Source organism: Balaenoptera musculus, chromosome 3 (genome assembly GCF_009873245.2).
Source record: "Balaenoptera musculus isolate JJ_BM4_2016_0621 chromosome 3, mBalMus1.pri.v3, whole genome shotgun sequence".
In the NCBI taxonomy this organism is placed as follows: domain Eukaryota; kingdom Metazoa; phylum Chordata; class Mammalia; order Artiodactyla; family Balaenopteridae; genus Balaenoptera; species Balaenoptera musculus.
Genome location: NC_045787.1, coordinates 156,429,548 through 156,456,040, shown reverse-complemented (window position 1 = coordinate 156,456,040; position 26,493 = coordinate 156,429,548). Strand labels below are relative to the sequence as shown.

Sequence of the window (26,493 nt, the reverse complement as noted above, 5' to 3'; positions counted from 1 at the left end):
GCGCGGGCCCTTTAAGGGTCACCCGCCTGGCCACTCCCAACATGGCGGCGCGGCTGCTAGCTGCCCCCCCACCGAGGTGGAGCAGGAGGGGGTGGGGGGGAAGGGGTGCCCCGGACCTCCCCATCATGGCGGCGCGGCGGGGCTGTCGCGCTGAGGTCACGGCGGCGCGCCGGGGGGGGCGGGGCGGCGGGGGGAGCGATTTAAAGGGACAATGTCCCCCGAGCGGTGGAGGCGGCGGCGGCTGCGGAGGCCGCGGCACCGGCACCGGGAGCGGCGAGGACGGTAGCGGCAGCGACGGCCGCACCAAAGAAGGGCGCTCCGAGCCCCGGCGCCCAGCCGGCGGCACCGCCTCCCCGGTGAGGCCCGGCCCGGCCTGGGGAGCCCGCGGGCGGGGCGGAGCCGGCACGGGGAGGGGGAGGCCCGGGCCGGGCAGGGCCAGGCGGGACCCCCCGGGGCGGGGGGCGGGGGCGGGGCCTGCAGGGGCGGGGCCTGGTCGGGGGCGGGGCCGCACAGGTTGGGGGGAGGAGCGGGGGTCTTGGGGCAGGTGTCCCCCCTACCTTGGCGCGTCCCGCGGGGTCTCCCGCCCCGAGGTGCACGGGCGGAGGGCGCATCTCCCGGACGCTGGCGCCCCGAGGGGTGCGCTGGCGCGGCGCCGCCACCACCCCTGCGACCCCCGGGGGTGTCCAGGAGGGAGCCCTCCTCCCCACGCTGCCAAAGTGCTCCGAAGTTGCGGTCCCGCCCGTTCCCCGCGGGCAGTGCCCACCCGGTGGGCACCCGCAAGTGCTTCCTTGGGGCCTGGGCAGAGACCCCCCACCACCACAACGGCCAGTCCACTGACGGGCCCCCTGGGAGCCCCCAGGCCCCCGAGGGCAGCGCCTGCAGCCAGGCCTGGAGCCCCGGCCCCGCCCCGGTTGCCTGGGCTCGGCCTCCCACCATCTCCCTGGGGAGGGCGCCTCATTCCTGCCCTTCACTTTCCGCCGTTACCTTGAAGGTATTTATAGGTGGAGAAGACAGCCCCCACCCCCACAGCCTCCCCAGGGTCCTCATTTCTGGACCAGGAGCCCCATCCTTCCCTTTTGCCCTCAGACTAAAGAGATCTTGGGAGGGTGGGATGAAGGAACCCAGGCTGGGTATGCATGAGGGGTAATGTTGGGGTGAAGCAAGGGGGTTAATGCTGGGGTCACTTGAGACTGAGTGTGAGGGTGAAGGGGTTAATGCTGGAGAATCCTGAGGTTGTGTATAGAAGGAGGGTTGGAGTGTGGGAAAAGTGCAGGGGTAACTGATACGGGCAACAGAAGCAAGAAAAGTGCAGGGGTAATGATGGGGGGGGGTGGACTTGAGACAGTGTATAGGATCAGAGTGTAGAAGTGGCCGGGATTGGAGCTGAGGCATGCGCACAGGATATGCACGTGCATGGAAGTGAGGGCACAATTGGGGAAAGTGCAGCAGTGTATGAATGAAGGGAGCCATCTAGAAGTGATAGGATTAATGCTGCAAGAAAACAAGGTGGCTGAGTGTGCATGTTGTAAAATGGGGTAAACTGAGGCAGTGCAGGATGCTGAGGTTAGGGACCTTTGGGATACAATGTGTGAGGATAGGGCTTCAGTACCATGTACTTGCTCACCTGTGCTGGGAGGTAAACTGAGGCACTGAGCTGCAAGGGTGAGGACTGGGGCTTCAAGGAAGGAGAAACTGAGGCAAACTGCGTGCCTTTCCTACCTCCCCTAAGCACCTGTCTCTCTGCCCCCAGACCTACAATGCCTCACTGAGCCAGGCGGGCAGCTGAGTGGAGACAAGCAGAGAGCATCTATGGATGGGCCCCTGGCAGGCGGCCTGGCCGCCCCGGATCGTCCTCGAGGCCCCGAGAGACTGCCTGGCCCAGCGCCGAGGGAGGACATCGAAGGTGGGGCTGAGGTTGCTGAGGGGGAAGGTTGCATCTTCCGGTCCACCCATTACCTGCCTGTCACCAAGGAAGGCCCTCGAGACATTCTGGATGGCAGAGGTGGCATTTCTGGTAAGAGGGTGGGCCCTGTGGCCCTGGGGGAGCATCCAGCCAGGTCCCCGAGGCTCAGGGAGGGCCAAGTCACCCGGCCCAGCAGGGGCTGAGTTGGAATTCTGATTCTGCCTGGGTTCAGAGCCTCTGCATTCTGCTTAGTTTTCCATTTTACAGTTGTGAAAACAGGTCCTGGGAGCTAATGACCTGACCAAGGCCCCCAGTGGGTGACAAGGAGCTGGGACTTGACTCAGGTCTGCCTGGCTTCCTTCTCTGAGCATACTAATTGGGTCCAGGTGCCCAGCTTAGCACCCCTAGCTCCCCTCCCTGAGCCCACTTGTTCCCCAGGCATACCCCATTCCCATCAGCCTATCCCAGTTCCCTCTTGCTGCACTGTCTTGGTGAGTCCTGCTCCGGAGCCATTGGTCCCAAACAGCTTATGCCCTCTAGTGGTTAGGGAGAGACTGGGTAGTCAGGGATGACAGCCACCCCTTTATGCCTCGGTTTCCCAGCAAAAGGGGATCTCACACTGTCCCCACCTCAAGATTTGTTATTCCTTCATTGAATACTCAGCAACTACTATGTGCCAGGCTCTGTTCTAGGTGCTGGAGATACAGCTGTAAACAAGAGTGGCAAAAGTTTCTGCCCTCAGGGACCTGACATTCTGGTAGGGGAGACAGACAACAAGCAACTACATAAATAACATACAGGCAGGTAGTGACAGGTGCTGTGAAGGTATTAAACAGAGTGCCAGGATCATGCCTGGGAAATCTGGGAAAGCCTCCCTGAGGGGGTAGAATTTGAGTGGAGCATGGAATGAATGGTGGGAAAGGCAAGCCAGGGAGAGGGAACAGCAGGTGCAAAGGCCCTGTGGTGAGGAGGAGCCTGGCATGTTCAAGGGCCAGGCAGGAGCCTGGTGTAGCTGAAGAGTGGTGAGTGCGGTACAGGCTGATGTACTATATGTCTCCCTTCATCTCCTTGGCCTGCTCTAAAGGCCTTGGTTTCCAGGAATCTCCAAGCACTCTGTCAGGGGTTTCCTACACACCAAGCCCTTTATGTGATCATCTCATGTCATTCTCAAAAAAACCCTGTGGGGTAGCCTCGGTTATTATTATCCCATGTTAGAGATGGGGAAACTCAGACCCCATCTCAGGTGTCAAGTAAGTTGCCCAAGGGCCCACAGCTAGGCAGTAACCTGGCTTGACAGCCCTCATCCTTAACCACTACCCTGTGTCAGGGCATCCTTGACCTGCCCCAGTTCACCTTAGCAATGCTCATGACACTCAGATATTTACAGAGCACCTCCTAAAGGTCACTGGTGCACAGCGACCAAGCATACACACCATCCCTGCCCACACTGGACCCTGCCATCTGGGGTCAGACAGACAGAGCAGCCACCAGGTGCTAGGACACAGTCACTGAGGTTGCAGTGGGGGAAGCCCAGGCTGGGGGACACCGAGGAGTCCTGGATGAGGAACACTGAGTCAGACAAAGTGGGCAGGGGACATCTAGGCAGGGGGCTCCACACATGCAATGGCGTGGAGGTGACTGGTGGCACCTGAAGGGAATGAGGGGGTGAGACCCCTGCTCAGAGAACCTTAGCAATCCCCTCCTCCAAACCATTAGTAACTCAGGCCCAAAGAGAGGCAGGACCATGTCCCAGGTCATGCGGCTGGCCAGGACAGGCCCAGGACTTTGTGGGAGCCCTGCGGAACAGGCTCTGGGTCCTGGGGCCCTCTCTGAGTCTGGTTCTGAGGAACTGGGCGCTCTGCTGTACCTGGCAGAAGTCCCAGGTCTGGAGAGAAGAAGGTAGGTAGGTGGGTAGGTATGTCCTCACTCCCCCTGGGGAATCAGCCAGGGTCCAGTGCATGTGCCTGGGGAGGAGGGGAATGTGGCTGCTGAGGGGGGCGAGGTCCACCCTTACTGGTGTCCCTGAGCATATGGGGCATGGGGCGAGGGTGGCTTGACTTGGAGTAGGGTCGCGGCCTGGAAGCTGGAGGAGGGCCTGGGCGTCGGACACAGTGTCGTCCCCCCCCCTGCTGCCCTCTCAGCCCATTCCACCCCGCCTTCCCTGAAGCAGGCACCTGCCCTAGGAGTCTTGTGATGCCTATAAATAGGAACAGCCTCTGGGGCTGCTGTTCCATGCAGAAGCCTGGGCCCTCCCTCATGCCCACCTAGTCCTTGGAGCCCCTCAAGAGCACCCCTGGAGTGGCTACCTCCAAACTCCACCTAGACACGGATGAATCCCTTGCCTTCTCTGTCCTCCGTTATGGCTGTTGGCCTGGAGCCCCTACAGCCTCCCTGCAGCCCCTCACCCACAGTTCGGCCTCTCTGGTTGGCCTCCTGGGTGCACCCAAAGCTTGTGCGGCTGAGATGGTCCACGTGGATTGCTGAAGAGTCTGGTGCATGCCTGGCACTGGAACCAGGGGGCTAGGGGATGAACAACACGTCATTTCTGCCCTCGTGGGGCCCCAGGCTGAGGAGGAAATCAGAGCATGGAGCGAGTGGGCCTGAGGCTCCCGGTCAAGCCTCCAGCTTCCAACCTGGGACATGTCTCAGCCAGCCCTGAACCCCGCCCCGGGCACACCCATCTCCCTTCCTTCCCCCCACCGCCGACTCTCTGGATCGAGCATTTACTCTGTGATCTTCCTTGGCATCTGTCGCTGGCCCTTCGAGACTGGGGCCGTAGCTGTTCCCATTATATTGAGGAGGAAACAGGCTTGGAGCGGGAAAGGCATGCCCTTCAGGTTCCCGCTTGGGCTGGAACTGGATCTGTCTGACTCCAATGTCTAGATTGTTGGCCACTCTGCCAAGCTGCCTGGCTTGGGGTTCCAGCTGCTCATGGACACGCTCCTCATTTTCAGTCTCTCGTTTTCAAACCCCCTCGGGGACCCCAAATGGCAGGAGCCAATGAGGGCCCCTTGGCATGGCCACTGTCAGGGGCTGCATCCAAGGTGCCTTGTCTGACCCATGGGGACTTCTGGACCCCCGCCGGCTGTGGAGGCCTCTGGATGAGCCCCCAGCCCCCAAGTGTCTCGGACACAGGGCCCTGCTTGGTCTGCTTCCTCCAAAGTTGCTGCCACTAAAAATAGGAGCTTCACTGGAGCCGCTCAAACAAAGAGGCCAATACGGCCCCCTGGCTCGTGGAATTCTTAGACAACGGCAATCGCAGAATCATCGAATCTGGGACACTCGGAATCTCAGGAGCTTGGGGTCCCAGAATCTCAGAATCAGGACACCCGGACCCTCAGACTTGCACCTCTAGCCTGTGCTGGGGCTTGTTGCCTGTGAAATTGTTGCCCTCTCCTGAGAACTCATGTCTGTGATTCTTGTGTTCTCAAGAGACCCATTTCTTGGGGTCTCACTCCCTTAGCTGGTCCAGGCCTTGATTTCCCAATCCTCCCACCCTCTGCAACACTCCACCCACTCCATCCTCCCACCCCGACACCAGCCCTTTCATCCGAGCACACCCCGACCTGGCCCTGCTCCCCATCAGTCTACCCCAGAGCTTCTCAAATGGAGGCGATTCTGCCCCAAGGAACACTTTGGCAATGTCTGAGGACATTTTTGGTTGTCATGACTGCAGGGCCAAGGGTCAGGGCGGGGGGTGGCTACTGGCATCTGGGGGTGAGGCCAGGGATGCTACTGAACATCCTACAATACACAGGATGCCCCCCACCACAGAGAATGAGTTGGCCCCAAATGTGAGTAGCACCAAGGTTGAGAAACTGTTCTAGATGATGCAGGTTTCTGAATCCCCATCACCACCCTCACCTTCCAGAGGCCATGTGACAGTCACAACCCTTCTCTCAGACTCAGCAGAAAGACCCCTGGCAGTATCACAACTTGCTGACCCCTACCCTCTACCCTCAACAGCTCTTAATTTTTTGGCCTCTGACAGTCAGCTCTCAATTTCCTGGGCAAATTGGACAGTAGGGGATTTGAAAAAGTACTAACCCCGGCACTAGCCCTCTTTCTGGACCATCCTCAAATTGAAGCTAATCCAGCAATTGCATCTGTTGGGCTCTGGATGGGGCACAAGTTCCCCCAGTGTGTTAACCTTGGCCCACGCAATTGGCCTGTGCCCCGATTGGCATGCTCGCCTGCGGCAGGCGGGTGCAGCAGGCAGAGGAGGCACAGGCCAGGATTCCTGTGGTCGCTCCAGGCATTGGCTCCACAGGCGGATAATGGAGAGTTGGCTCTATCTGTGTGAGGGTTCCTAGGAGGGCATGTGATTCTACAATGTAGGCCTGGAAGGGGTTCTGGGAGGCAGGAGGCAGGGACGGGCCCTCTGCAGCTCAGACTAGAGGGCTCCTCACTCTTCATCTGGCGAGTATTGGTTGAGCACCTGCCGTGTGCTGGGCACTGAGGTGCTGCAGTGAATGAGGCCCTGGGGTGGGGGGTGGGGCAGCTTATGTGCTAGCAGGGGACACAGGCAATTTCAGAGAATGCTAAGAAAAACAAAAACCAAAAAACAGTAATGAGAGAAAAAATCGTAGGGGCTCAGTTTAGCAGGTGGCCAGGGAAGTGTTCTCCAGGCAGAGGGAATAGCTGGTGCAAAGGCCCTGAGGTCAGAAAGAGTTAGGTGGGTTTGAGGCTTCACGAGGAGTCTGGGCAGAGTGAGTGAGGGGTAAGGAGGAGAGGGAGGTGAGGCTGGAAAGACCTGCAGAGGTCCGACCTCATGGGGCCTTGTAGGTGGTGGTTGGGAATCTGGCTTTTATTGTAGGTATGATGAGAAGCCAGGTGAGATTTTACCAGGGTGTGACTTAAAAAAAAACACCCTGGCTGCCAGATGGGGGCAAAGGGAGAAGGGTTGAAGGCAGCAAGCCCTGGTGGTCCCCTAGGAAAGTGAAGGGGACTCCTCCAAAGAAACCCCTTTCAAGGCTCAGGAGTGCAGAGGCCAAAGGCCTCTCAGGGGAGAGGAGTGGGGAGCCGGTCGGGCCCTTCCGAGGTGCCCGGCAGGGCTCCCAGAGCTGGGGTGCTGTGAAGGGCCCCAGCCAGGGGGACCCCAGCCCCTCAGGGTCTCCCCTCTCTGTTGCAGACGGGCAGCCCCATCCTGGCCTCAGCGAAGCCCTCCCCCGTGCCACCTCCGCCACCCATCGGATCAGCAGCTGGTGAGTGCCACGCTGGCCCTGACCTCAGGGAGGGCAGGGGGGCAAGCAGGACATGCCTAGGCCTGAGAGAAGCCCCCAAGAGTGAGAAGGGGATAGGAGGGAATCTGGAGGCCAGGCAGGAGGAGGTGGCTCCCTGCAGGCAAGCCCCTGGGCATTTGTAGGGGGTGGAGGGAGGATTGGGATTAACACAGACAGTCAACTCTCATTATCCCTGCCAAGAGCAGGGCCAGTGGGCCAGGAGCCTGGAGGTTGGACCCTTGGAGTCCTGTCTCTGCCAGGTGATCCTTAGAATAATGTTTGGCCTCTCTGAGTCTCAGTTTCCTCATCGGTAAATGGAGTCCCTAAGATACATCTCACAACCTCGCCTCGAGGACCCAAGGGACGTTGGGTAGGAGCAGGAATTGACAGCAATGCTGATGGCAGCAGCCTTTTATTAAATGGCTTGGTGGGTGCTAATATGTAATAACATCCATATTGGGATTAATAATAGCTCTCAGTTATTTAGCGCTTGCTGTGTACTAGGCTCTCAGCGCAGGTTTACCCCACTTAGTCTTTGCCCTAACCCTGGGGGTAATGGTCCCATTAACATTGCATGTCACTGATGGGGCTTAGAGAGGTAACCCTGTGATTTCCACTCAGCCTCTCAGTGGAACCCATTTCCGCATCTGTTCCGTGGGTGTGATCCATAGCCCCTCATGGAGGCAAGATCTTGAAAATGAGGGGGATTGATCAGGAACAGTCATAATAAGAACCCACAGTGGTCATGGGCTTACTGGGAATCAGGCAGCAGGCCAAGTGAAGCGTTTCCCAGCTTTGAGTTGTGTCATCCTCACCCTCCACTTCATGGGGTCAAGGTCCCCATTTGAATAAGCACCTGCAGTGTGTTAAGTTTTCTTTGATTACGGGTATGAGAAAGCTCCCTTAGTCATTGCATAAGGGCACAGAAGCTCCTGGTTCTTGGGACTCGTCCCCATTTTTAGGATTGGAAAACTGAGGCTCAGTGAGGTTGCCTTGCCTCCCCTCTCCTCCAAAGGAGGTCAGGGTCACTGGGGCCACAGGCTGAGCAAGGACTTTGCACCTCTCCTGACTCTGCCCTTCTAGGAGGGGAGATGCAGGGAGGAAGGTAAATTTGCTTGAGTTGTTTATACTGCAGAGTTTCACCAAATTTGCTGGAAAGATGAGGCTAAACAAACTAGATCACCCCAACTTGGGGAGGACCAAGACAAAAAAGCAGCCTGAAGTGTAGGTCGGAGCCTTGGACCCTCCCAGGGGACGGATGAGAGTTGACTGTGCCACCAGACTTGGGGACACTACTTGTGATCCCCGCTGTGGTCTCTGCACACTCCCCCCCCACCCCATGCAGCGGGGCTGGGCTACATACACAGGTGTTCCCTGGGAGCTAAATCTAGTGTTTGACCCAACGGCTCTGGAAGGGTCCACATGTACTCCCTCTACCTCCCGACCCACACCCCAACACTCCCAAGCCCCTCTGAGGCAGCCCTCAGGCTGGGTCTCTGGAGCCTGTCTCAGACTGCCTGGGACCCCCTCCCCTGCCCAAGGAAGGGAAACTGAGGCCCACAGCTAACCTGTCCCCATTGGCACTTCCTTGCAGCTGCTGGGATGGAGGCAGCCTGGACTTCCAGCCGGGCTCCCCAGCACCCCATCCCCTGGGCCACTCCCCTGGCCCCCCCGATGGCCGGGGGCCCTGGGAGCACCCCATGGTTCAGGAGGCCGGGGAGGGCATCCCATCTGAGCGGAGGTTCGAGGACTCGGTCATTATAAGAACCGTGAAGCCCCACACTGAGCTCGAGGGCTCTAGAAGGTTCTTGTACCATCAGGGTGAATCGAAGCTCTTGGAGAAGGTCCCCCGGGGCCGCCCCAGGTTCGACTGGCTCCAAGACCCAGAAGAGCAGGCCCCACTCCAGGATGCAGCGCTGCACCTGGACCTGCCGCCCCAGCTGCCACCCCTCACCTCCTTCCGGACAGTGCTCGTGCCGGTAGAAGATACCACTAAGACGTTGGATGTGCCAGTGGTGGGCACCGGAGAACACCTGGCAGACCTGGAGGGCCTGGCCCAGCCGTCCGAGTGGAGCCTGCCCAGGTCGGCCTCAGAGGTGGCCACACAGACCTGGACGGTGAACTCAGAGTCATCTGTGGAGCGGCTGCAGCCACTGCTACCCCCCATCCGGACAAGGCCCTATCTGTGTGAACTGCTGGAGGAAGTGGCCGAGGGGGTGGCCAGCCCAGACGAGGATGAGGACGAGGAGCCAGCTGTGTTCCCGTGCATCGAGTGCAGCATCTACTTCAAGCAGAAGGAGCACCTCCTGGAGCATATGAGCCAGCACCGCCGAGCCCCGGGCCAAGAGCCCCCGGCCGAGTTGGCCCCCCTGGCCTGTGGTGAGTGTGGCTGGGCCTTCGCTGACCCTGGCACCCTTGAGCAGCACCGGCAGCTGCACCAGGCCTCCCGGGAGAAGATTATCGAGGAGATCCAGAAGCTGAAGCAGGTCCCAGGCGACGAGGGCCGGGAGGCACGGCTGCAGTGCCCCAAGTGTGTCTTTGGCACCAATTCCTCCAAGGCCTTTGTGCAGCATGCCAAGCTGCACATGCGTGAGCCACAAGGCCAGGCTGCAAAGGAGCCCTTCGGGGGCGGCAGCAGGGCTGGCAGCCCAAGCCCCGATGCCGCCTCCCTCACCTATCAACCCTACGGAGATTCCTTGGGCCTCAGTGCCTGTGTCTTCTGTGGCTTCCCCGCGCCCAGCGAGAGCCTGCTCAGGGAGCACATGAGGCTTGTGCATGCGCACTGGGAGGAGGATGGTGAGGCTTCCGAGGAGGACCCTGCCAGCCGGCCCGGCACCAGCCAGGATGCTTATGCCCGATTCTCTGATGCCGCTGACTACTTTGGCAAAGCTGAGCCGCTCTTGGCCCCCATGTGGCAGGGGAACCCTGCTGGATACGACCTCAGCCTGTCCTTTGGCCCTGGCTGCCAGCAGCTGGGCATGAGGGATTTCCCACTGTTAAAGCCACTCCCACATGGCTCGAGCCAGAGGCCCCAGGGAAGGCCAGCCTTTCCCTCGTCACTAGCATCTGCCCCCTACTCCTTACAGGCCAGTAGAAGCAAGAGTTCTGTCCACCCACAGGGGCTCTCAGCCCAACTGGGGGACCAGAGGCACCCTTGGAGCGAAGAGGAGGAGGAGGAGGACATACTGCTGGCCTCGGAAATGGACTTTTCCCCCGAAAATGGAGTCTTTGCACCATCAGCCACCCCCGGCCTCATCCCACAGTCAGCCCTGGAGCTCAAGCAGACATTCCGAGAAGCCCTGCAGACAGCTGAAGCCTCACGGGCACAGCAGCAGCAACTCTGTGGGATGGTGCCGGTTGTTCTGGTGGCAAAGCTCGGGCCGCAAGTCATGGCTGCGGCAGCCAGGGCCCCCCCGAGGCTGCAGCCTGAGGAGCTGGGGCTGGGGGGTGGCCACCCCCTGGACTTCCTGCTCCTGGACACACCACTGGGTGGCCCTCTGGGGTTGGACACGCTCCTGGATGGGGACCCAGCAGAGGCACTGAAGCATGAGGAGCGGAAATGCCCCTACTGCCCAGATCGCTTCCACAATGGCATCGGCTTGGCCAACCACGTTCGGGGCCACCTGAACCGCGTGGGCGTCAGCTACAACGTGCGGCATTTCATCTCCGCCGAGGAGGTGAAGGCCATCGAGCGCAGGTTCTCCTTCCAGAAGAAGAAGAAAAAAGGTAGGGCGGCTTCACTCCGGCACCCACCTCCCTCCAACACCTGGGAGATGCACAGCTGGGCAGCTGAGTTCTGAACCAACCAACCCTCACTCTAAATCCTCCCGTAGTGCCAAGCAGGGTGAAGTCAGGGCCTCCCCTCTCAGAAGACCTGGGAGCTGAGGCAAAGGTCACCACATTGGAGGAGGTGCGGGGACACCCCAATGCCCTGGCCCTTCCAACAGCTGGAAGAAGGAGTATGGGCAGGGAAGTCAGCCCCAGGCACGGAATTTCATTGATTCCTTCATTCAGCAAATATCTATTGAGTTAGGTCCCCTCTGTTCTGGGCACTTGGGAACACAACAGTGAGCGGAACAGCAGTCCCTGCCCTCCTGGAGTGCACAGCCCAGTAACAGGAGTGGTGGGACCCTGGCTGACTTCAGAACCCCTTGGGCTGCCTGTGAGGTATGCAGATTCCCAGGCACCAAGGTTCTGATTCCGGGGGTCTGTCTCCAACACCAGTGCCCTGGGTGGTTCTGATGCTGGCAGACATGGAGCCTACATGGGGAGGTGCTGGTATGGTGTTTGAGAGTGTGTGTGTATGGGCACTGGAGGGAAGGGGCAGGGGACAGACAGCCACAAAACCAGGCAGTTACAATGTTAAGTGATCAGGGCTGTGATGGGGGAGGCTCGGGGAACCAGGAGTCTGGGGAAGCCAAGAGAAGCTCCCAGACTCTGCCTGGGGGATCCAAGCAGACTCCCAGAGGAAGGTGTCCCATCCATTTATCCATCTCTTCATTCAGCAAAGATTTAATTTATAACACTGGGGTGTATAGATATGAGCTCTAGACGAAAGAGGGTATTAATCAAATACCCAAGCTTACCCAAATGATTGCAAATCCACCCTGGAGAAGTATTTCTGAAGGTGGGGTCCCTGATGCTTTGAGCTATGTAAGGGGAGAAAATGGAAGGTCAAGAAGAGAAGACTTCTTGGAGTGAGCTATACAGGCAGGAGCATGAACAGCAAAGGACAAGGGAGGCATCCAGGGTGAGGAACAGCACTAAATGTGTGATCCGCTGAAGATGAGCAGCCCCGGGAACGGGGAAAGCTGGGGCTGTCCCCCCCCCTCCCCCAGCCAGGCAGTCCATGTCCTCTCTCTCTCTGCAGTGGCTAACTTCGACCCGGGCACCTTCAGCCTGATGCGCTGTGACTTCTGCGGGGCCGGCTTTGACACTCGTGCTGGCCTCTCCAGCCACGCCCGGGCCCACCTGCGTGACTTTGGTATCACCAACTGGGAGCTCACTGTCTCACCCATCAACATCCTGCAAGAGCTGCTGGCCACCTCAGCTGCTGAGCGGCCCCCCAGCCCCCTGTGTCGTGAACCTGGGGTACCGCCTAGTGGCTTCCTGACCTCCCGCCGGCCCCGCTTACCTCTTACAGTGCCCTTCCCACCCACCTGGGCTGAGGACCCTGGGCCAGCCTACGGAGATGGTAAGGGGAGAAGGGGCAGGCAGGGCCGGAGCCCTGACCCTTCCCAGGGGCCCAGAGGGATGGAGGAGTGGAAGGGGGCAGCCCCTCTGCTTTCCTGGAAGTGTTTCAAGTCACTTTACAAAGTAGGTCGACAACTGTCCTGCCACTTAGGGGTCATTGCTGTTTTACTCAGGGGCTGGGCCAGGGCTCCTTCTAGATCCAGTTCCTGCCTGCCCTGCCTGACAGTGATTTTAACATAGACTTATTGAGCTCTTTACTAGGAGCCAGATACTGTCCTAAGCACTTTACAAATATGGACTCATTTACATCCTCACAACAATCCTTTAAAGGCAGGTGTTATTATCCCCATTTTACAGATTCGGAAACTGAGGCACAGAGAGTTTAATTAACATGCCTGAGGTCATACAGCTGAAAGCATGTGGAGCTGGGATTTGAAAGCCCAGGAAGCGTAGGCTCCAGAATCCTTGCTGTTAATGATATCTTTTATCTAGCGCGGCACTGTCTGGTGGAACTTTCTGAGATGATGGAAATGTTCTCTACACAATGGTACTGTCCTACAGGGTCACCAGTGGCCACATATGGCTGTTGAGCACTTGAAATGCAGCTAGTACAAGGTTAGTGGTGATCCAATTGGACGGTGCGGATCAGGAGTCTACATTCTAGATTTTCAGTGGTGCCTACTGTGTCCAGCAGCATTGATAACCTCTCCCGTAAATGAGTGCTTGCTGTGTATCAGGGTTTCATCTCACACCTGAAAACAATTCCGTGGAGCTGAGGATTGTTGTGTTCCTGTTTTATGGATGAGGAAACTGGGGGTCCTCTGCTTTGCCACAGCCACAAAGCAGCAGAGCTAGACTTCTGCACACCATGTTTGGTGGTCTCTCCAGTGTAGGATGGCTTGGGAAATCCAGAAGTAATATTTTGGTGAAGGAGCCTGGGGCTGGACACCGTGGAGGCAGTGGAAAGGTGAAGGACCCAGCCTGACAAAGCCTGACTTTGTTGGAGACTTTACTGAACCTCAAAGCAGAAAACTCAGCAGTGAAGAGACGGTGGGCTCTGAGGAATGGAGAAGGTGCCTGAACAAGGGAATTGTCCAGGGGCTGCCTGGGGCTGAGGTTTTCTTCTCTGTTTCTCCTACCTGGAGTTTCCAGGGTCCTACCTAGTTCTGTACTCTGGGCTTTGCTGGACCCATCCACAAGCCTCCTTACCAGTGAAGGGCACTTGAGGGTCTGCAAAGAGAAGAGGGGGGCTATCAAAGCCCCCTCTCCTCCTTGGAGAAGGAGGAGATTTGATAGTGTATAGTGGACAGAGAGAGGATAGTTGTTGGTTGAGGTCACACTTCGGGGAGAGGCAGAGTGGGGATGTGACCTCAGGCTTCTTGCCTTTGTGAAGGCTATCCCCTAGGCATTCAGCTCACATACCTGGCTAGGTTTGTGGTGTTTCAGTGGTGGCTAGGAGGTGCAGCTTGCTCTGAAGATGGCTGGGGAGCACAGGAAGCAGTTTGTAGTCTCCAGCACTGCCCCCTTCTTTCTCTGTCACTCCAGCAGAGGCCTGAATGTCAAGCTTATGCCCTTTACCCGGCACCTGGGCCAGGCACCCCGAGAATGGCAGCCTGCATCCAGCAGCCAGGTTCAGCTCTGGCTAAGCTGTTTCCACCAGAAGACCAATGTACCAGCTCCCAGTTAGTGCTGAGGGAACTGGCCAAGTCATTGGGACATAGGAGTCAGCCTGGTACTGCACTGGCCCTGTACGTGGGGGGAAGCTATGATCAGTCTTTCAGTGAACACGTTGGGGGTGAGGGCATTAAGGAGTGGTTGAGAAGATCCCGGAAACCTTGCCTGAGGAAAGATGTCTAGGATTAGGGCTCGGTCTGGGCACCGACCCTGCAAAGTGGCTATCCTTAGAAGCCTCTCCCACGCCTCCCTAAGCTGGCGGTAGGGAGCCGTTGCCAGGTTGGGGGCGGGGCAACGGTCAGATGCTGGCTCCACCCAGCTGTCAAATAACAGCTGGGGGCAATCCGTTTAGTTTTGGGGAGGGAGAAGCGGGTTGTGCTTGAAATGTGGTGCCGTTCTTGTGGGGAGTTCCGCAGGATTGCCGGACAGCGCCGTCGGGGGACAGTTGGATACCAGGATGGTGTTGGGGGATCCTCCTAGTTGGGGATCAGGTGTCTTCCAGGATTCCCGACCCGGAGGGGAGACTTCCAAGGAAGGGAATGGAACAGGGTCCCGGGGCAGGTCCTAGCTCCGCCCGTCGGGCTCTAGGAGCCTGGATGCTGTTAAGGCGGATGCGTGTGGCCGGAGGATTCCTATAGTAGTCTTAGGGATGTCCGGGGTGGGGAAAGAGTGTCCAGGTCCGCCGAGACCTGGGCTGGGGCAGCAGTTGGCAGCCGCTCGTAGCACTGCATGCGTGTGTCCGCAAGCTCCCCACCAGCCTGACGGGGACAAGGGTTTCGTTCGCTGTGCTCGGCGCTCGGCCGGCCGCCCTGGGCGCGCCCCTAGGGACGGGGCGGAGCGGAGCGGACTCCGCGGCGGCGACGCTCGGCGCTCGGCTGCTCCCGCCTGGGGCGGCCGCTCCGCGTGCGCCGGAGCCAAGATGGCCGCCTCCACCGCCCAGTGCCGAGTGACAAAAGCGGAGAGCAAGGCGGCGGCGGGGCCGCGCGCGGGGGGCGCCCGGGAGCGCGCGCCCGCGGGGGCGCCCCCGCTGGGCCCCCAGAGCCCGGGCCCCGCGGCTCTCCCCGCGCCGCCGCCGCCGCCGCCCCCACCCCTGCCGCCGCCGCTGCCGCCGCGGGACGGGCCCAAGGCCGAGCCGGAGCCGGGGCCCGGGCCCGCGCCCGCGCCCGCGCCGGGTAAGAGCCCGCGCCGGGGAGGGTGCGGGGAGGGCAGAGTTGGCGCCCCGCTCGCCCCCTGCCGCCGCCGCCGCCGCCGCCGCCGCCCCGACGCCCGCCATCCAGTCTCCGGGACTTCCCCTCCCCCCAGGCCCTCCAGTCGCGGGGACCCTGGGCCTCCCGTCGCGGCTCGCAGGGTCCCGGGCTTCAGAAACACTCTCTGCCGCCACTTCGCGGAATCCTCACCCCATCTGACAGATGCCCCCTGAACCCCTTGGAGCCTCTGGATCGTCTTTTACCACAGTCCCTGTTCCTCCCGCGCGGAAACCCACTCCAAGTCACTTCAGCCTTGACAAGGTCCCTGCCCCATCTGACAGACGCGCCCACTCCACCCGGAGGCTTTGACAAAGTCCTCGGCGTCCCGGGCCCCGGTGCATCCCCCGACCCCCTACGTCTCCTTGCTTCTGTAGGAGTCAAACTGAGTCAGGGACCTGCTTGCCCTCCTATTAATAACACTGAGCATCTCCAGGGTTCCATCTGACACACAGTTCCTTCATTCTCAGAGCTCTCTCCATGCTCTGAATGCTAAACCCGGGGCTCAACAGGCTTCTCAAGCCCCTTTTTCTGAAAAATTAGACCATGAAAACTCACCTTTGACTGTCTGTCCTCTTATACGCCTCACCCGGAGAAGCTTCCTGGCCTGATGGATGCCTCAGAGACTTCCTATAAAGTTCTGTAATTCCTATTCTCTCTGTCCCCAGTAAGGTTCCCTGCTGGTCCAGGCTCCTAGTTCTTACCTTACCCCACCTAGGGCTTAGCTTGTGATAAGACCACCCCAGGATCCCCAGTTGTCTCTGCAACCCCAGCCCCAGCTGTCTTGTCTGGTGGAGATTCCCCACAAGTTCCATGGAGCCTCCTTCCTGTCCTGAGCTCCCTGCCTCTGCATTGCCTCTCTGGCCTCTGACCCTGGCCTTGTCTTAACTGAATTCCCCTTCTGACTGCCACCTACCCACCCCCAAGACTGATAGATGCTTCCCTCCACAGAGAGGAGCCCAGAGAGATCTCTCTGCCCAGAGAGATATTTTCTCTGAGATCTGCTAAGGTGGGAGTCTTGGCTCAGACTAGCACTGCGTCCCCTGACCTGTCCGTGTTCTGGTAGGTGGAAGCCGTTCCTAGTCTCTGCTGTCGGTTGGCAGCCTCGACATCCCTGCGTCACATTGGTGCTCGGGGTTATGGACAGAGCCTCAGCTTTCATGGGGTGAGCTGCATTCCAAAGTGAGAGCAGGCACCAAAGATGAGGAAGAAGGCTCCCACCACCACCTCCAATGTACCCCTGGCCCTCAGTCCTTACAGGGGTAGACAGCCCACTCCTTGCCTGGGCTGAGCCTGTCTTCCCAACCTCACAGGCCTGGGTTCTGAGGAAAACGCAATGGTGGCCATGGACTTGGGCTCCCCCCTGCTCCCCAAGAAGAGCCTGCCTGTCCCTGGGCCCCTGGAGCAGGTGGCCAATCGGCTGAGCAGCAGAGTGGCTGCAGAGGTTCCTCATGGCAGTAAGCAGGAGCTGCCGGACCTCAAGGGTGAGTGGCGCAGGTGGCAAGGGTGCCGGTCAGGCTGGTCACACTCACAGGGAGCTCTTGGGCCTGGGAGTTAATGTGGGGCCCCAGGTTGGCCACAGCTTTCTCTCTGGCATCTCATGGCACCAAGGAGACACCCAGCTATCTTCTCTCTTGAGCTTTTGCTGTCACAGGCATGCATGGCCTTGAGCCCTGGTCAAGGGAGGGGCATCCAGAGAAGCAGTGGGCATGTTCATCAAGAGCTCACACCCAGACCCAGTTCATTTGCAGACTTTGATTGCTGATAGCTACGTGATCTTCTGCATGAAACTGCCTTGTTTGTCCATTGATTCTCAGGTCATTATTGAGTAATGACAGGCACTGTGCTGGACCCTAGGGATGTGAGAGATGCAAAACAGACCTGGCCCTTGTCCTTGGGAGTCACTGAAGTTGGGGAGCAGGGAGGCAGAGAAGCAGATAGGCAGGGATAAGGGCTCTGCAGAAGAGGGTACAGGCAGGGCACCACAGAGACCATGGCTGAGGCCTCCAACCTAGCGTTTGGGGCATGAATTAAGCTGCAGATGGTGGCTAGGCCTTAGCTTTTGTCTGGCAGGTCAGCATCTGTGTGAAAACCTGCTGCCAGGACACTCTGGTACGTTAGAGATCCGAAAGGCATTCCACTGGCTGGACCACAGAAGCGCTCTGCTCCTGCTGTGTGCCTTTGGGCACAACTCTTCCCCTCTCTGAGACTCAGTTTCCTTATTTGCAAACTGAACAGGCTAATTCCTGCCTCGTTAGGGTCATTTTAAGGGTGGGAGGTGTTGACAGAAGCAAAACACTTGCAAGAGCCTGGGTGAGTGGGGCCCCAGGGGAGGAGAAGTGGGAGAACAGAGACTGTGCAGCCTCACAGCTAGCTCTCCTGGCCTCCGTCTCACCTTCCAGCCCAGAGCCTGACCACCTGCGAGGTCTGTGGTGCCTGCTTTGAGACACGCAAGGGCCTGTCCAGCCACGCGCGCTCCCACCTGCGGCAGCTTGGGGTGGCTGAGTCGGAGAGCAGCGGTGCCCCCATCGACCTCCTCTACGAGCTCGTGAAGCAGAAGGGCCTGCCCGACACACCCCTTGGGCTGCCCCCGGGCCTGACTAAGAAGTCCAGCTCGCCGAAGGAAATGGTTGCTGGAGCCCCACGACCCGGCCTGCTCGCCCTGGCCAAGCCCCTCGATGCCCCTGCTGTCAACAAGGCCATCAAGTCACCTCCCGGCTTCTCGGCCAAGGGCCTGGCCCACCCGCCCAGCTCCCCACTCCTCAAGAAGGCATCACTGGCCCTGGCGGGCTCCCCTACCCCCAAGAATCCTGAGGACAAGAGCCCCCAGCTGTCCCTGAGCCCCCGGCCGGCCTCCCCAAAGGCACAGTGGCCCCAGTCTGAGGACGAGGGGCCCCTGAACCTCAGTGAGTGCGGGTCCTGGGAGCCGAGGGAGGTCCTGGCGCTGGGAGGGGCAGGGCCTCAGGTTGGGCTGCAGGGCTCAGGGTGGGGGCAATGGGGACTGCAGCGCCTGTGTCCTGAGTCGACTGGGCCAGAGTGTGTTAATCAAGGTGCTGCGTCTCCTGTTGGGCCAGCCATGCTGCATATTATCTGTCCCCATTTCAATTCGATTTTCTAACCCCTGGAAGCCTGGCTGTGGCTACTGAGCCTGCCAGGGTCATCCTCACCACGTAGGGGCAGCTTTTGGCTTTCTCTGGGCCTGAGGGTTGGGGCAGTGAAGGTAACCAGGGCTCCTGTGGGGCACCTTGGGTCCTGCAGGTAGACAAGTGGTCCACCTGACAGCAGGTCCCATGGTTGGCCCTGTCTTCACATCCTCCTGCTCCTGGTGTCCTTTGCAGAGGTACCTCTGTGCCCAGGGATGGAGCTGTACCTCCTGGGCTGCCTGTGGGCATGGCAAAGAAACTCCCAGGCGTGGTGAGCAGATTTAACAAGGGCATCCCTTAGGAAGTTAGGCCTTTTCACACATTTGTGGTCATTAGAGTCTGGGGGTGAGCCTAGGGTCTGGCACCCTGCCCAGAAGGGCACCCCAGTTGCACCTCACATTCCAATGAAGCTGTTTCCACTGTCTGCTGTGCTTCCAGGAGCAGCGTTCTGAGCAGGTGTGCCCTTAGCTGTATGATGCTCGGCAGCTGGTGGGCCCCTGCTTTGCACTCCCCCCCCCCGCCGCCACCCTGCACAGCTTCATAGCTGAGGTCCCTGGGAAGAAGGCCTGGAAGCATCAGATTGTGCCATTGGAATTTGGCCACTGCCTCTGTACTCCACATCCTTATGCTCTCTACACTCACCTTGATGCCAAAGGGCTAGGCAGAGAACAGGACTTTCTGCTTCCCAAAACCTCTTAAATCTGTGGCACAAGTCTTGGACCTCCAGCAGCCTGGGCAGCCGAGAATCACACCAGGCCCTCCCGCCTCAGTCCCCCAGGGCCGGCCAAGGTGGCGGCCGTGAACCCCCCTGTGTTTTGTCTCCGCAGCTTTAGATAGTGACGGGGGCAGAGAGCTGGACTGCCAGCTGTGCGGTGCCTGGTTTGAGACCCGCAAGGGCCTGTCCAGCCACGCCCGCGCCCACCTGCGCCACCTGGGCGTCAGCGACCCGGACGCCAAGGGATCCCCCATAGACGTGCTCCACGGGCTCATCAGGAGGGACGGCGTCCAGATCCGCCTCCCACCCGGGCGTGGCACCCTGGCCCTGCTGGGGCGGCCTCCTCCCGCCTCTGCGGCCCTCTCCTTGCTCCCCCCCCCACCGCCGGCCACGAAGGCCAAGCTGAAGGCCGAGGGTATGGCCAGCCCCTGGGGGAAGCAGGACCTCTCAGCCGCCGCAGCCGCTGGCATTTTCTGGGCCTCTGATGTGGAGCCGTCTCCTCTCAACCTCTGTAGGTTCTCGCTTCAGCCGCCCCCTCCTCCCTGCGGGCCCTGGAGCCCCTCCCAGGGGGGGGGGTCACAGCCCCATCCCTACTCCCTCCCTGCTGGGGCAGGGAGTGGACAGGGGCCCTTAGCAGTGGACTGGTTCTGCCCAGAGATCTTGTCGGCAGTCAGCTGCTAGGCCTTCTCTCTTGGCCTTTGACCTCCATGACTGAGACTTTCCCTGAGAATGAAAGCCAAGGGTGGGGTGCTGCCTTTTGGTGTAGAAGGTGCCCATGGTTGCCCCTGGTCTGGATGGCAGGGCTGCCACTTCCTGCCCCCATCCTCGTTAGGACCCGCAGAGCCGTCGAGTCTTGGTTCTGTCCTTTTCCGCCAGGACCAAGGGCCCATGCGCTCTCTAGAGCCTCCCTGTGCTCCTGCCGGGTGTCTGGCCCCCCCACCCTTCTCCTCAGTCCCCTCAGTTGCACTTGCCCTCCACCACCACCCCAGCCCCTGGACGTGCTGCTGTCCACGCCCAGCCGACCAGGAGACCCACAGGTGACTGTGCTAACAGTGCCCACGGTGCTAACTGCCCCTTTCTCCTGCTGCAGCTTCAGGCCCAGAGCCGGCACGTGACATCCGCTGCGAGTTCTGTGGCGAGTTCTTCGAGAACCGAAAGGGCCTGTCGAGCCATGCACGCTCGCACCTGCGGCAGATGGGCGTGACCGAGTGGTACGTCAACGGCTCACCCATCGACACGCTGCGGGAGATCCTCAAGAGACGGACCCAGTCCCGGCCTGGGGGACACCCCAACCCGTCAGGGCCTAGCCCAAAAGCCCTGGCCAAGGTGGTGGGCAGCGGAGGTCCTGGCAGCTCACTGGAAGCCCGCAGCCCCGCGGACCTTCATCTCTCACCCCTGGCCAAGAAGTTGCCGCCGCCACCAGGCAGCCCCCTGGGCCACTCACCGACTGCCTCTCCTCCTCCCACGGCCCGGAAGATGTTCCCAGGCCTCTCCTCACCCTCCCTGCCCAAGAAGCTGAAGCCTGAACAAATGCGGGTGGAGATCAAGCGGGAGATGCTGCCGGGGGCCCTTCATGGGGAGCCGCACCCATCCGAGGGTCCCTGGGTGGCACCTCGGGAAGACATGACCCCCTTGAACCTGTGTAAGTGTGACCCTGGGGCAGGACAGGGAGAACAGTTAGAGGGGTCTTCCCCCACACTTCCCTTGGGGATACCCAGAACACCCAGGGTTACAATGGAAGGGAAGTACACAGGTCCAAAGGACAAGGGGCTAGCTGTGTGTTCCTGCTACGCAGACCCCCAACTGAGCTGCTTCTTGATTATTCTTCATTCCTATGAGGGCGGCAGAATTGTGTCATTAGGCAATGGCAAAAAGATTTTATATCTGTACCATCTTTAATTGATTGGTAGTGGCTACCATCCAGATTCCTAGGGAGAAAGACTGCAGGGATCAATTGGTGATGTCTCATGGGCAAGAGTATGAGTATTGGAAATGGATGTCTTTCTGATATTCCTGGTCACTAAGTACTTGACATTTGGAGTTCAAGTTAAGGTCTCAGCTGCTCCAGAGTCTAGCAGTACATGACCTTGGGCAGTTGCCTCTTTTGGAAGATGGAGATCAGCATGGTCCCAACTCTGTAACACGGTTTTCTGAAGTGGTGTAAAGCACTTAGCTTTAATGCTTAAAGCTCTGTGTGTGCGGTAGCTGTAACAACCCTATTATAACAAGCAAGTGCACTTCCCTCTCGAACTGTCACTTAGCTGCTGTGTGCCGAGCAGGTGAGGATGGCCCAGGCCTCTGCCTTAGTGCTCACATGCATTTCATGTCTGCTTTATACCACATGCTTTGAATTGCTCCTGCTTTAGGGTCCCCCCACCCCAGTAACACAGGGAGGTGGTTTCCATCTCCATTTTGCAGAGGAGGAAACAGACTCAGGGGAAGTGGCTTGTCCAGCATCACACAGGGGGTCAACAGCCAAGCTTGCCTCTGAGCCCAGGATCCAGGGAGTGCTTGTTCCTCGATACTTCACAATGTCATAGGGAGTCATCGTGAAGCCAGCTAGAATTTGAGGTTACAGAACAAGCAGAAGGGCTGGATGATGTACACAAGGGCCTCTGGAGGCAGATGAAGGAGCGGGTCATTCAGGTCTGGGGCTGCATGGATGGGACAGCAGGGCACTTAACACTGACCTTGAGCTTGGAGGCTTCCTGCCAACAGCCACCGCCTCCTTCTCCTCCCCCTGCCCCGACCCCCTGCAGCGTCCCGGGCAGAGCCAGTACGTGACATCCGCTGTGAGTTCTGTGGCGAGTTCTTCGAGAACCGAAAGGGCCTGTCGAGCCATGCACGCTCGCACCTGCGGCAGATGGGTGTGACCGAGTGGTCTGTCAACGGCTCACCCATCGACACGCTGCGGGAGATCCTCAAGAAGAAATCTAAACCATGCCTCATCAAGAAGGAGCCGCCGGCCGGAGACCTGGCCCCTGCCTTGGCTGAGGATGGGCCCCTCACAGTGGCCCCTGGGCCCATGCAAGCCCCTTTGCCGCTGGCGCCAATGGCTGGCCGGCCAGGCAAACCAGGAGCTGGGCCAACCCAGGTTCCCCGCGAGCTCAGCCTGGCACCCATCACTGGTGCCAAGCCTTCAGCCACCAGCTACCTGGGCTCAGTGGCAGCCAAGCGGCCCCTGCAGGAGGACCGCCTCCTCCCAGCAGAGGTCAAGGCCAAGACCTACATCCAGACTGAACTGCCCTTCAAGGCAAAGACCCTCCATGAGAAGACCTCCCACTCCTGTAAGCAGTGGGTGGCAGGGTCCTGGGAGGGCATCTGCCAGGGCCTGTAGGGCTGGGCAATGCCGTGCACACACTTATCCCCAGTGGGGGTCAAGGCCCCAGTGGGAGGCGGGACCGGCTCCTGACCTGGGCAGCGCCTTCTGGGTACCCTTGCTCCCTTCGGGCTGGGGCTCAGCAGCACCCCCTCTGCCTGCAGCCACTGAGGCCTGCTGCGAGCTGTGTGGCCTTTACTTCGAAAACCGCAAGGCCCTGGCCAGTCATGCACGGGCGCACCTGCGGCAGTTCGGCGTGACCGAGTGGTGTGTGAACGGCTCACCCATCGAGACACTGAGTGAGTGGATCAAGCACCGGCCCCAGAAGGTGGGCGCCTACCGCAGCTACATCCAGGGTGGCCGTCCCTTCACCAAGAAGTTTCGCAGTGCCGGCCATGGCCGCGATGGCGACAAGCGGCCGCCCTTGGGGCTGGCACCCGGGGGCCTGGCCGTGGTGGGCCGCAGTGCCGGGTGTGAGCCAGGGCTCGAGGCTGGCCGGGCAGCTGACAGTGGTGAGCGGCCTCTGGCAGCCAGCCCGCCAGGCACTATGAAGGCTGAGGAGCACCAGCGGCAGAACATCAACAGTGAGTGCTGGTGGAGGAGGGTCATGTGCTGCCACCTACTGGGATTCCCCTGGCTGCCCCCTGGGTTCTCTGCTGTGCATCTGCCCTTAAGTCAGTTTCCCAGTTTGCCCTCCCGTTCAGTCATCCATCCTTCATCCCACCTGTCCCGAGGTCCAGGAGGTGTACAGTCGTCAGCTGTCCTGACTTAAAATTCCCCACAGCATTTGCCCCTTGCTCGCTGAAGGCAGGAACTTCCTCAGGGGACTTGCCCTCTGGCTCATCTCCCCGTCCCTCTCCCCACCTTTCCCCACCTCAGAATTTGAGCGCCGACAAGCCCGCCCTCCAGATTCCTCTGCGGCCCGGGGTGGTGAGGAGGCCAATGACCTGCACCAGAAGCTGGAGGAGGTGCGGCAGCCTCCGCCCCGGGTCCGGCCAGTCCCCTCCCTGGTGCCCCGGCCCCCTCAGACATCACTCGTCAAGTTCGTTGGCAACATCTACACCCTCAAGTGCAGGTATGCAGCCCGCGGGGGAGGGAGGGAGACTACCCGCCTGGGGCTTGGCCGTCCAGAGCCTCTGAACAGGACTTGGGCTGGTGGAGGCAGGAGATGTAGCCTCAAGGACTGCCCTGGAGTGTGGCTGGACCCAGGTTAAGGGCTTCTCACAGACAGCAGCACCACAGAGCATCAGGCTGAGACCTTGAGCTTTATAGCCAACAAGACCTGAGTTCAGTTGCCAGCTCTGACCCCAGCTTAGTGACCGTGAGCAAGGATTTCCTGCTCCATGCCTCAATATTCCCACCTACAAAACGGGGTTGATAACAGACCTACCTGATAGATTTGTTATGAGGATTAAAAGAGTTGAGTATTTATAAAGCACTCCAACTGTGCCTGGCGCATGGTGAGCACTTGGCAAGTATTTTCCGGATTAAGAAAAAAATAGGTCTTAGTTCATTCTTACCAAAGTCCATGTGTACATCAGAGGCCAGGAAACTGAGAGTCTGAGATGTGATGTGCCTGCCTCAGGCCACACAGGCCAAGTCAGAAGTAGGATTGGAACCTAAGTCTCGGAGCCATGAGCTTGGGTTCTGGGCCCCTATGCTGTGAGGCCTCCCTTGGGGCCGAGAGGATGAGGAGCCGGTGAGTTGGGTGGGTAGGAGTTAGTGCCCAACCCCCTTTCCCTGGCTCCCATCCTTCTCTCCTGGGGCCTGGTGGGGTAGGATCTGCTTCTCTGTGTCCTCTCCCATCTCAGAGCACATGCTTCAGTCAGCTGGCAGAGGTGCTTGGGAAGCTGGATGGCCCATACCCAGTCCCTGAGCCAGCAGGCTGCCCTGAGCATAGAGATGGGAATCTCCAGGGGACCCTACCATGACTCCATGATGGGTAGAGGTAGCCGTACATGGGAGAACATCTAGCTTCTGGGTCCCCCTTCCCTCAAATCCTGGGCTTACTTTGTTCACTCTGAGTAGCAGTAGGTGTGCCTGATGCTCAGGGTGTGGCCAGGGCTATGCTTCTACCTCTCCTCACTGCAGTGGCCACTTCTCCCTCTCTCTGTTCCCCCTCTACAGGTTCTGTGAGGTGGAATTCCAGGGGCCCCTCTCCATCCAGGAGGAGTGGGTGCGGCACTTACAGCGGCACATCCTGGAGATGAATTTCTCCAAAGCGGACCCTCCGCCCGAGGAGCCCCAGGCCCCACAGGCACAGACAGCGGCAGCAGAGGCGCCCTAACACAAAAGCATTCCAGATCCCCTCTCGTGCCACCTCTATCTCCTCTTCCTCCTCAGTCTCCTCCTCCCTCTCCTCCCTCTTTCTTTTCCGTTTCCAAAGGAGCAAGCCAAAACCTCAAACCGGCACCTTTCAGGAGCCGGGCACACTACATCCGGGGCACTGGAAGCCAGCTAGCCACGCTTCCCCCAGCCTGAGGACTCTGGGGCCACACACAGGGCATCTTCCTTCAGCCCACACCCACCTGCCCACCCAGTTCAGCAGGGGCAGCGGCCAGGTCTCTGGTGGCAGCCAATCTGGTCACAAGGGAGGAAGGCCAGCATTCTCCCACATCTAACAGCCAGGCGGGCTACGTTTGCCATCCGTGGCCACTTGCAAAGACCCCAAGGACCCCTGTCCTGGTTCCCTCTTGCCCCTATGAATATCCTCTCACACACGCACGCACGCACGCACGCACGCACTCAACGTACTTCGTGAGACCCGGGAATCTGCCCCAGCCCTCCAGTTCCCGAGTCGAACGACGACCACATCATGCCACGGTGCTTGCTCAGGGGAAGCCACACTCCCTCTGTGGCCCGCTGCTGGGGCCTGGGAGCCCCCCCACTGAGCCCACAATGCCACGGAAATCCTTGTTGGCCACCCCCCCAAGAGGGGCCTTCCCAGCTGGGAAGAGCTCAGAGCTGACAGCTGCCTCCTGCCATGCCAAGGCCCCCCAGAGCCTTGGGGGGTCCAGGGCCTGGGAGGGGGTGGGGGTGGGACTCTCCTTCCCCACCCTCACCCCCCTCCCTCTTTTCACTGTTGCTTTCTATGTATAGCTCCCTAGACCTTTCCACTTTTTTAAAACCGCATTTTGTGTAGAGAATAAGGAACGTGGATCTTTTTATTTTGCAATCCTGGGCCAGCTAGAAACCGGGAGCTGATTGACCTTTTAACTTTTTTCAGTGGCCACATTTTGGTTATCGATGTACCTAGAAGTATGTAAATTAGATTAAATTTCTCTTCTGGAAACACCCCAGGGCAGGCAGCCAGCGTGTGTTTTTCTGTCGAGTGGACAGGCTGGCATTGTCTGTCTGGCAGCCAGGGCTGGGATCGAGCCACCTCCGCCAAAAGCCCCTGGAAGCCCTGAGTTTTCCTGTTGGCCGCCAAGCCCACCAGACCTCTCTGGGGATGAGCCCAAGTTCCCAGCTGTTGGCCCTCGATGGCATGGCTGGTGGGGGTGCTCTGGCCAGCTGGTGAAGCGGCTCCTGTGAGCTGAGGAGAGGAACCAGGACTCTGGGCAGCTGGTCTGGGAAGGGAGCCAGGATTGAGAAGTGATTGAGGCCTGAAGGGCTCTCCGAGGGCAGGAGCTGTCCAGTGAGGGTGTGGGGGACTCACTGGGGGAGGGTGAAGTGCACAGCTGCTGGGACTGGCCTGCCTTCAAGACATGTGACTTGTCTGGAGACACATGCACCCTGAACCTGACTAACATGAGGGGAAAAAGAGAGCTGCTGGCTCCTTTTCGTTGTTATTTATTTTCTCGTTCTGCAAATGTTTATTGAACATTTCTGAGATTTTAAGAGATTTTGTTGGCTGCTCCTTCTTGTTTATTGCATGTGGTTTTTAGCTCATCATTTTCACTTAAACAGCCAAGGGCTAGAAAGTAGAAATGACCTCATGGGGCAGAGGCCTCCTCCACTCCCAACCCTGTTATCCTGGGCCCCCCACCATGCCCCTGGCTGGGAAGGAGGGTCTAGCAAGCTGTGATAATATGCCCTCAAGAGTAGTCTTGGCCTGCACACTTGGCTTTTCTGTTCGTG

At 59.3% G+C, this 26,493-nt stretch overlaps 1 protein-coding gene across 5 annotated transcripts; it reads left to right on the top strand.

Annotated features, from left to right (window-relative positions):
* The first annotated feature begins 253 nt into the window (after positions 1-253).
* On the top strand, positions 254-26,257 carry WIZ (WIZ zinc finger). 5 transcript variants are annotated; one of them, XM_036847374.1, is made up of 13 exons: positions 255-356; positions 1,751-2,014; positions 7,035-7,107; positions 8,720-10,851; positions 11,996-12,319; positions 16,550-16,720; positions 17,639-18,142; positions 19,207-19,605; positions 20,185-20,736; positions 21,854-22,381; positions 22,578-22,997; positions 23,293-23,488; positions 24,541-26,257. In XM_036847374.1, exons 2-13 carry the CDS (start codon positions 1,810-1,812, stop codon positions 24,698-24,700), a joined length of 5,664 nt encoding a protein of 1,887 aa, XP_036703269.1. In that variant the 5' UTR covers positions 255-356; positions 1,751-1,809; the 3' UTR covers positions 24,701-26,257. The 5 variants fall into 5 exon arrangements, with proteins under 5 accessions (XP_036703271.1, XP_036703269.1, XP_036703270.1 ...); XM_036847375.1 differs by lacking the exon at positions 16,550-16,720; XM_036847376.1 differs by lacking the exons at positions 16,550-16,720; positions 19,207-19,605 and having other exon boundaries at positions 254-356.
* The last annotated feature ends 236 nt before the right edge of the window (positions 26,258-26,493 follow it).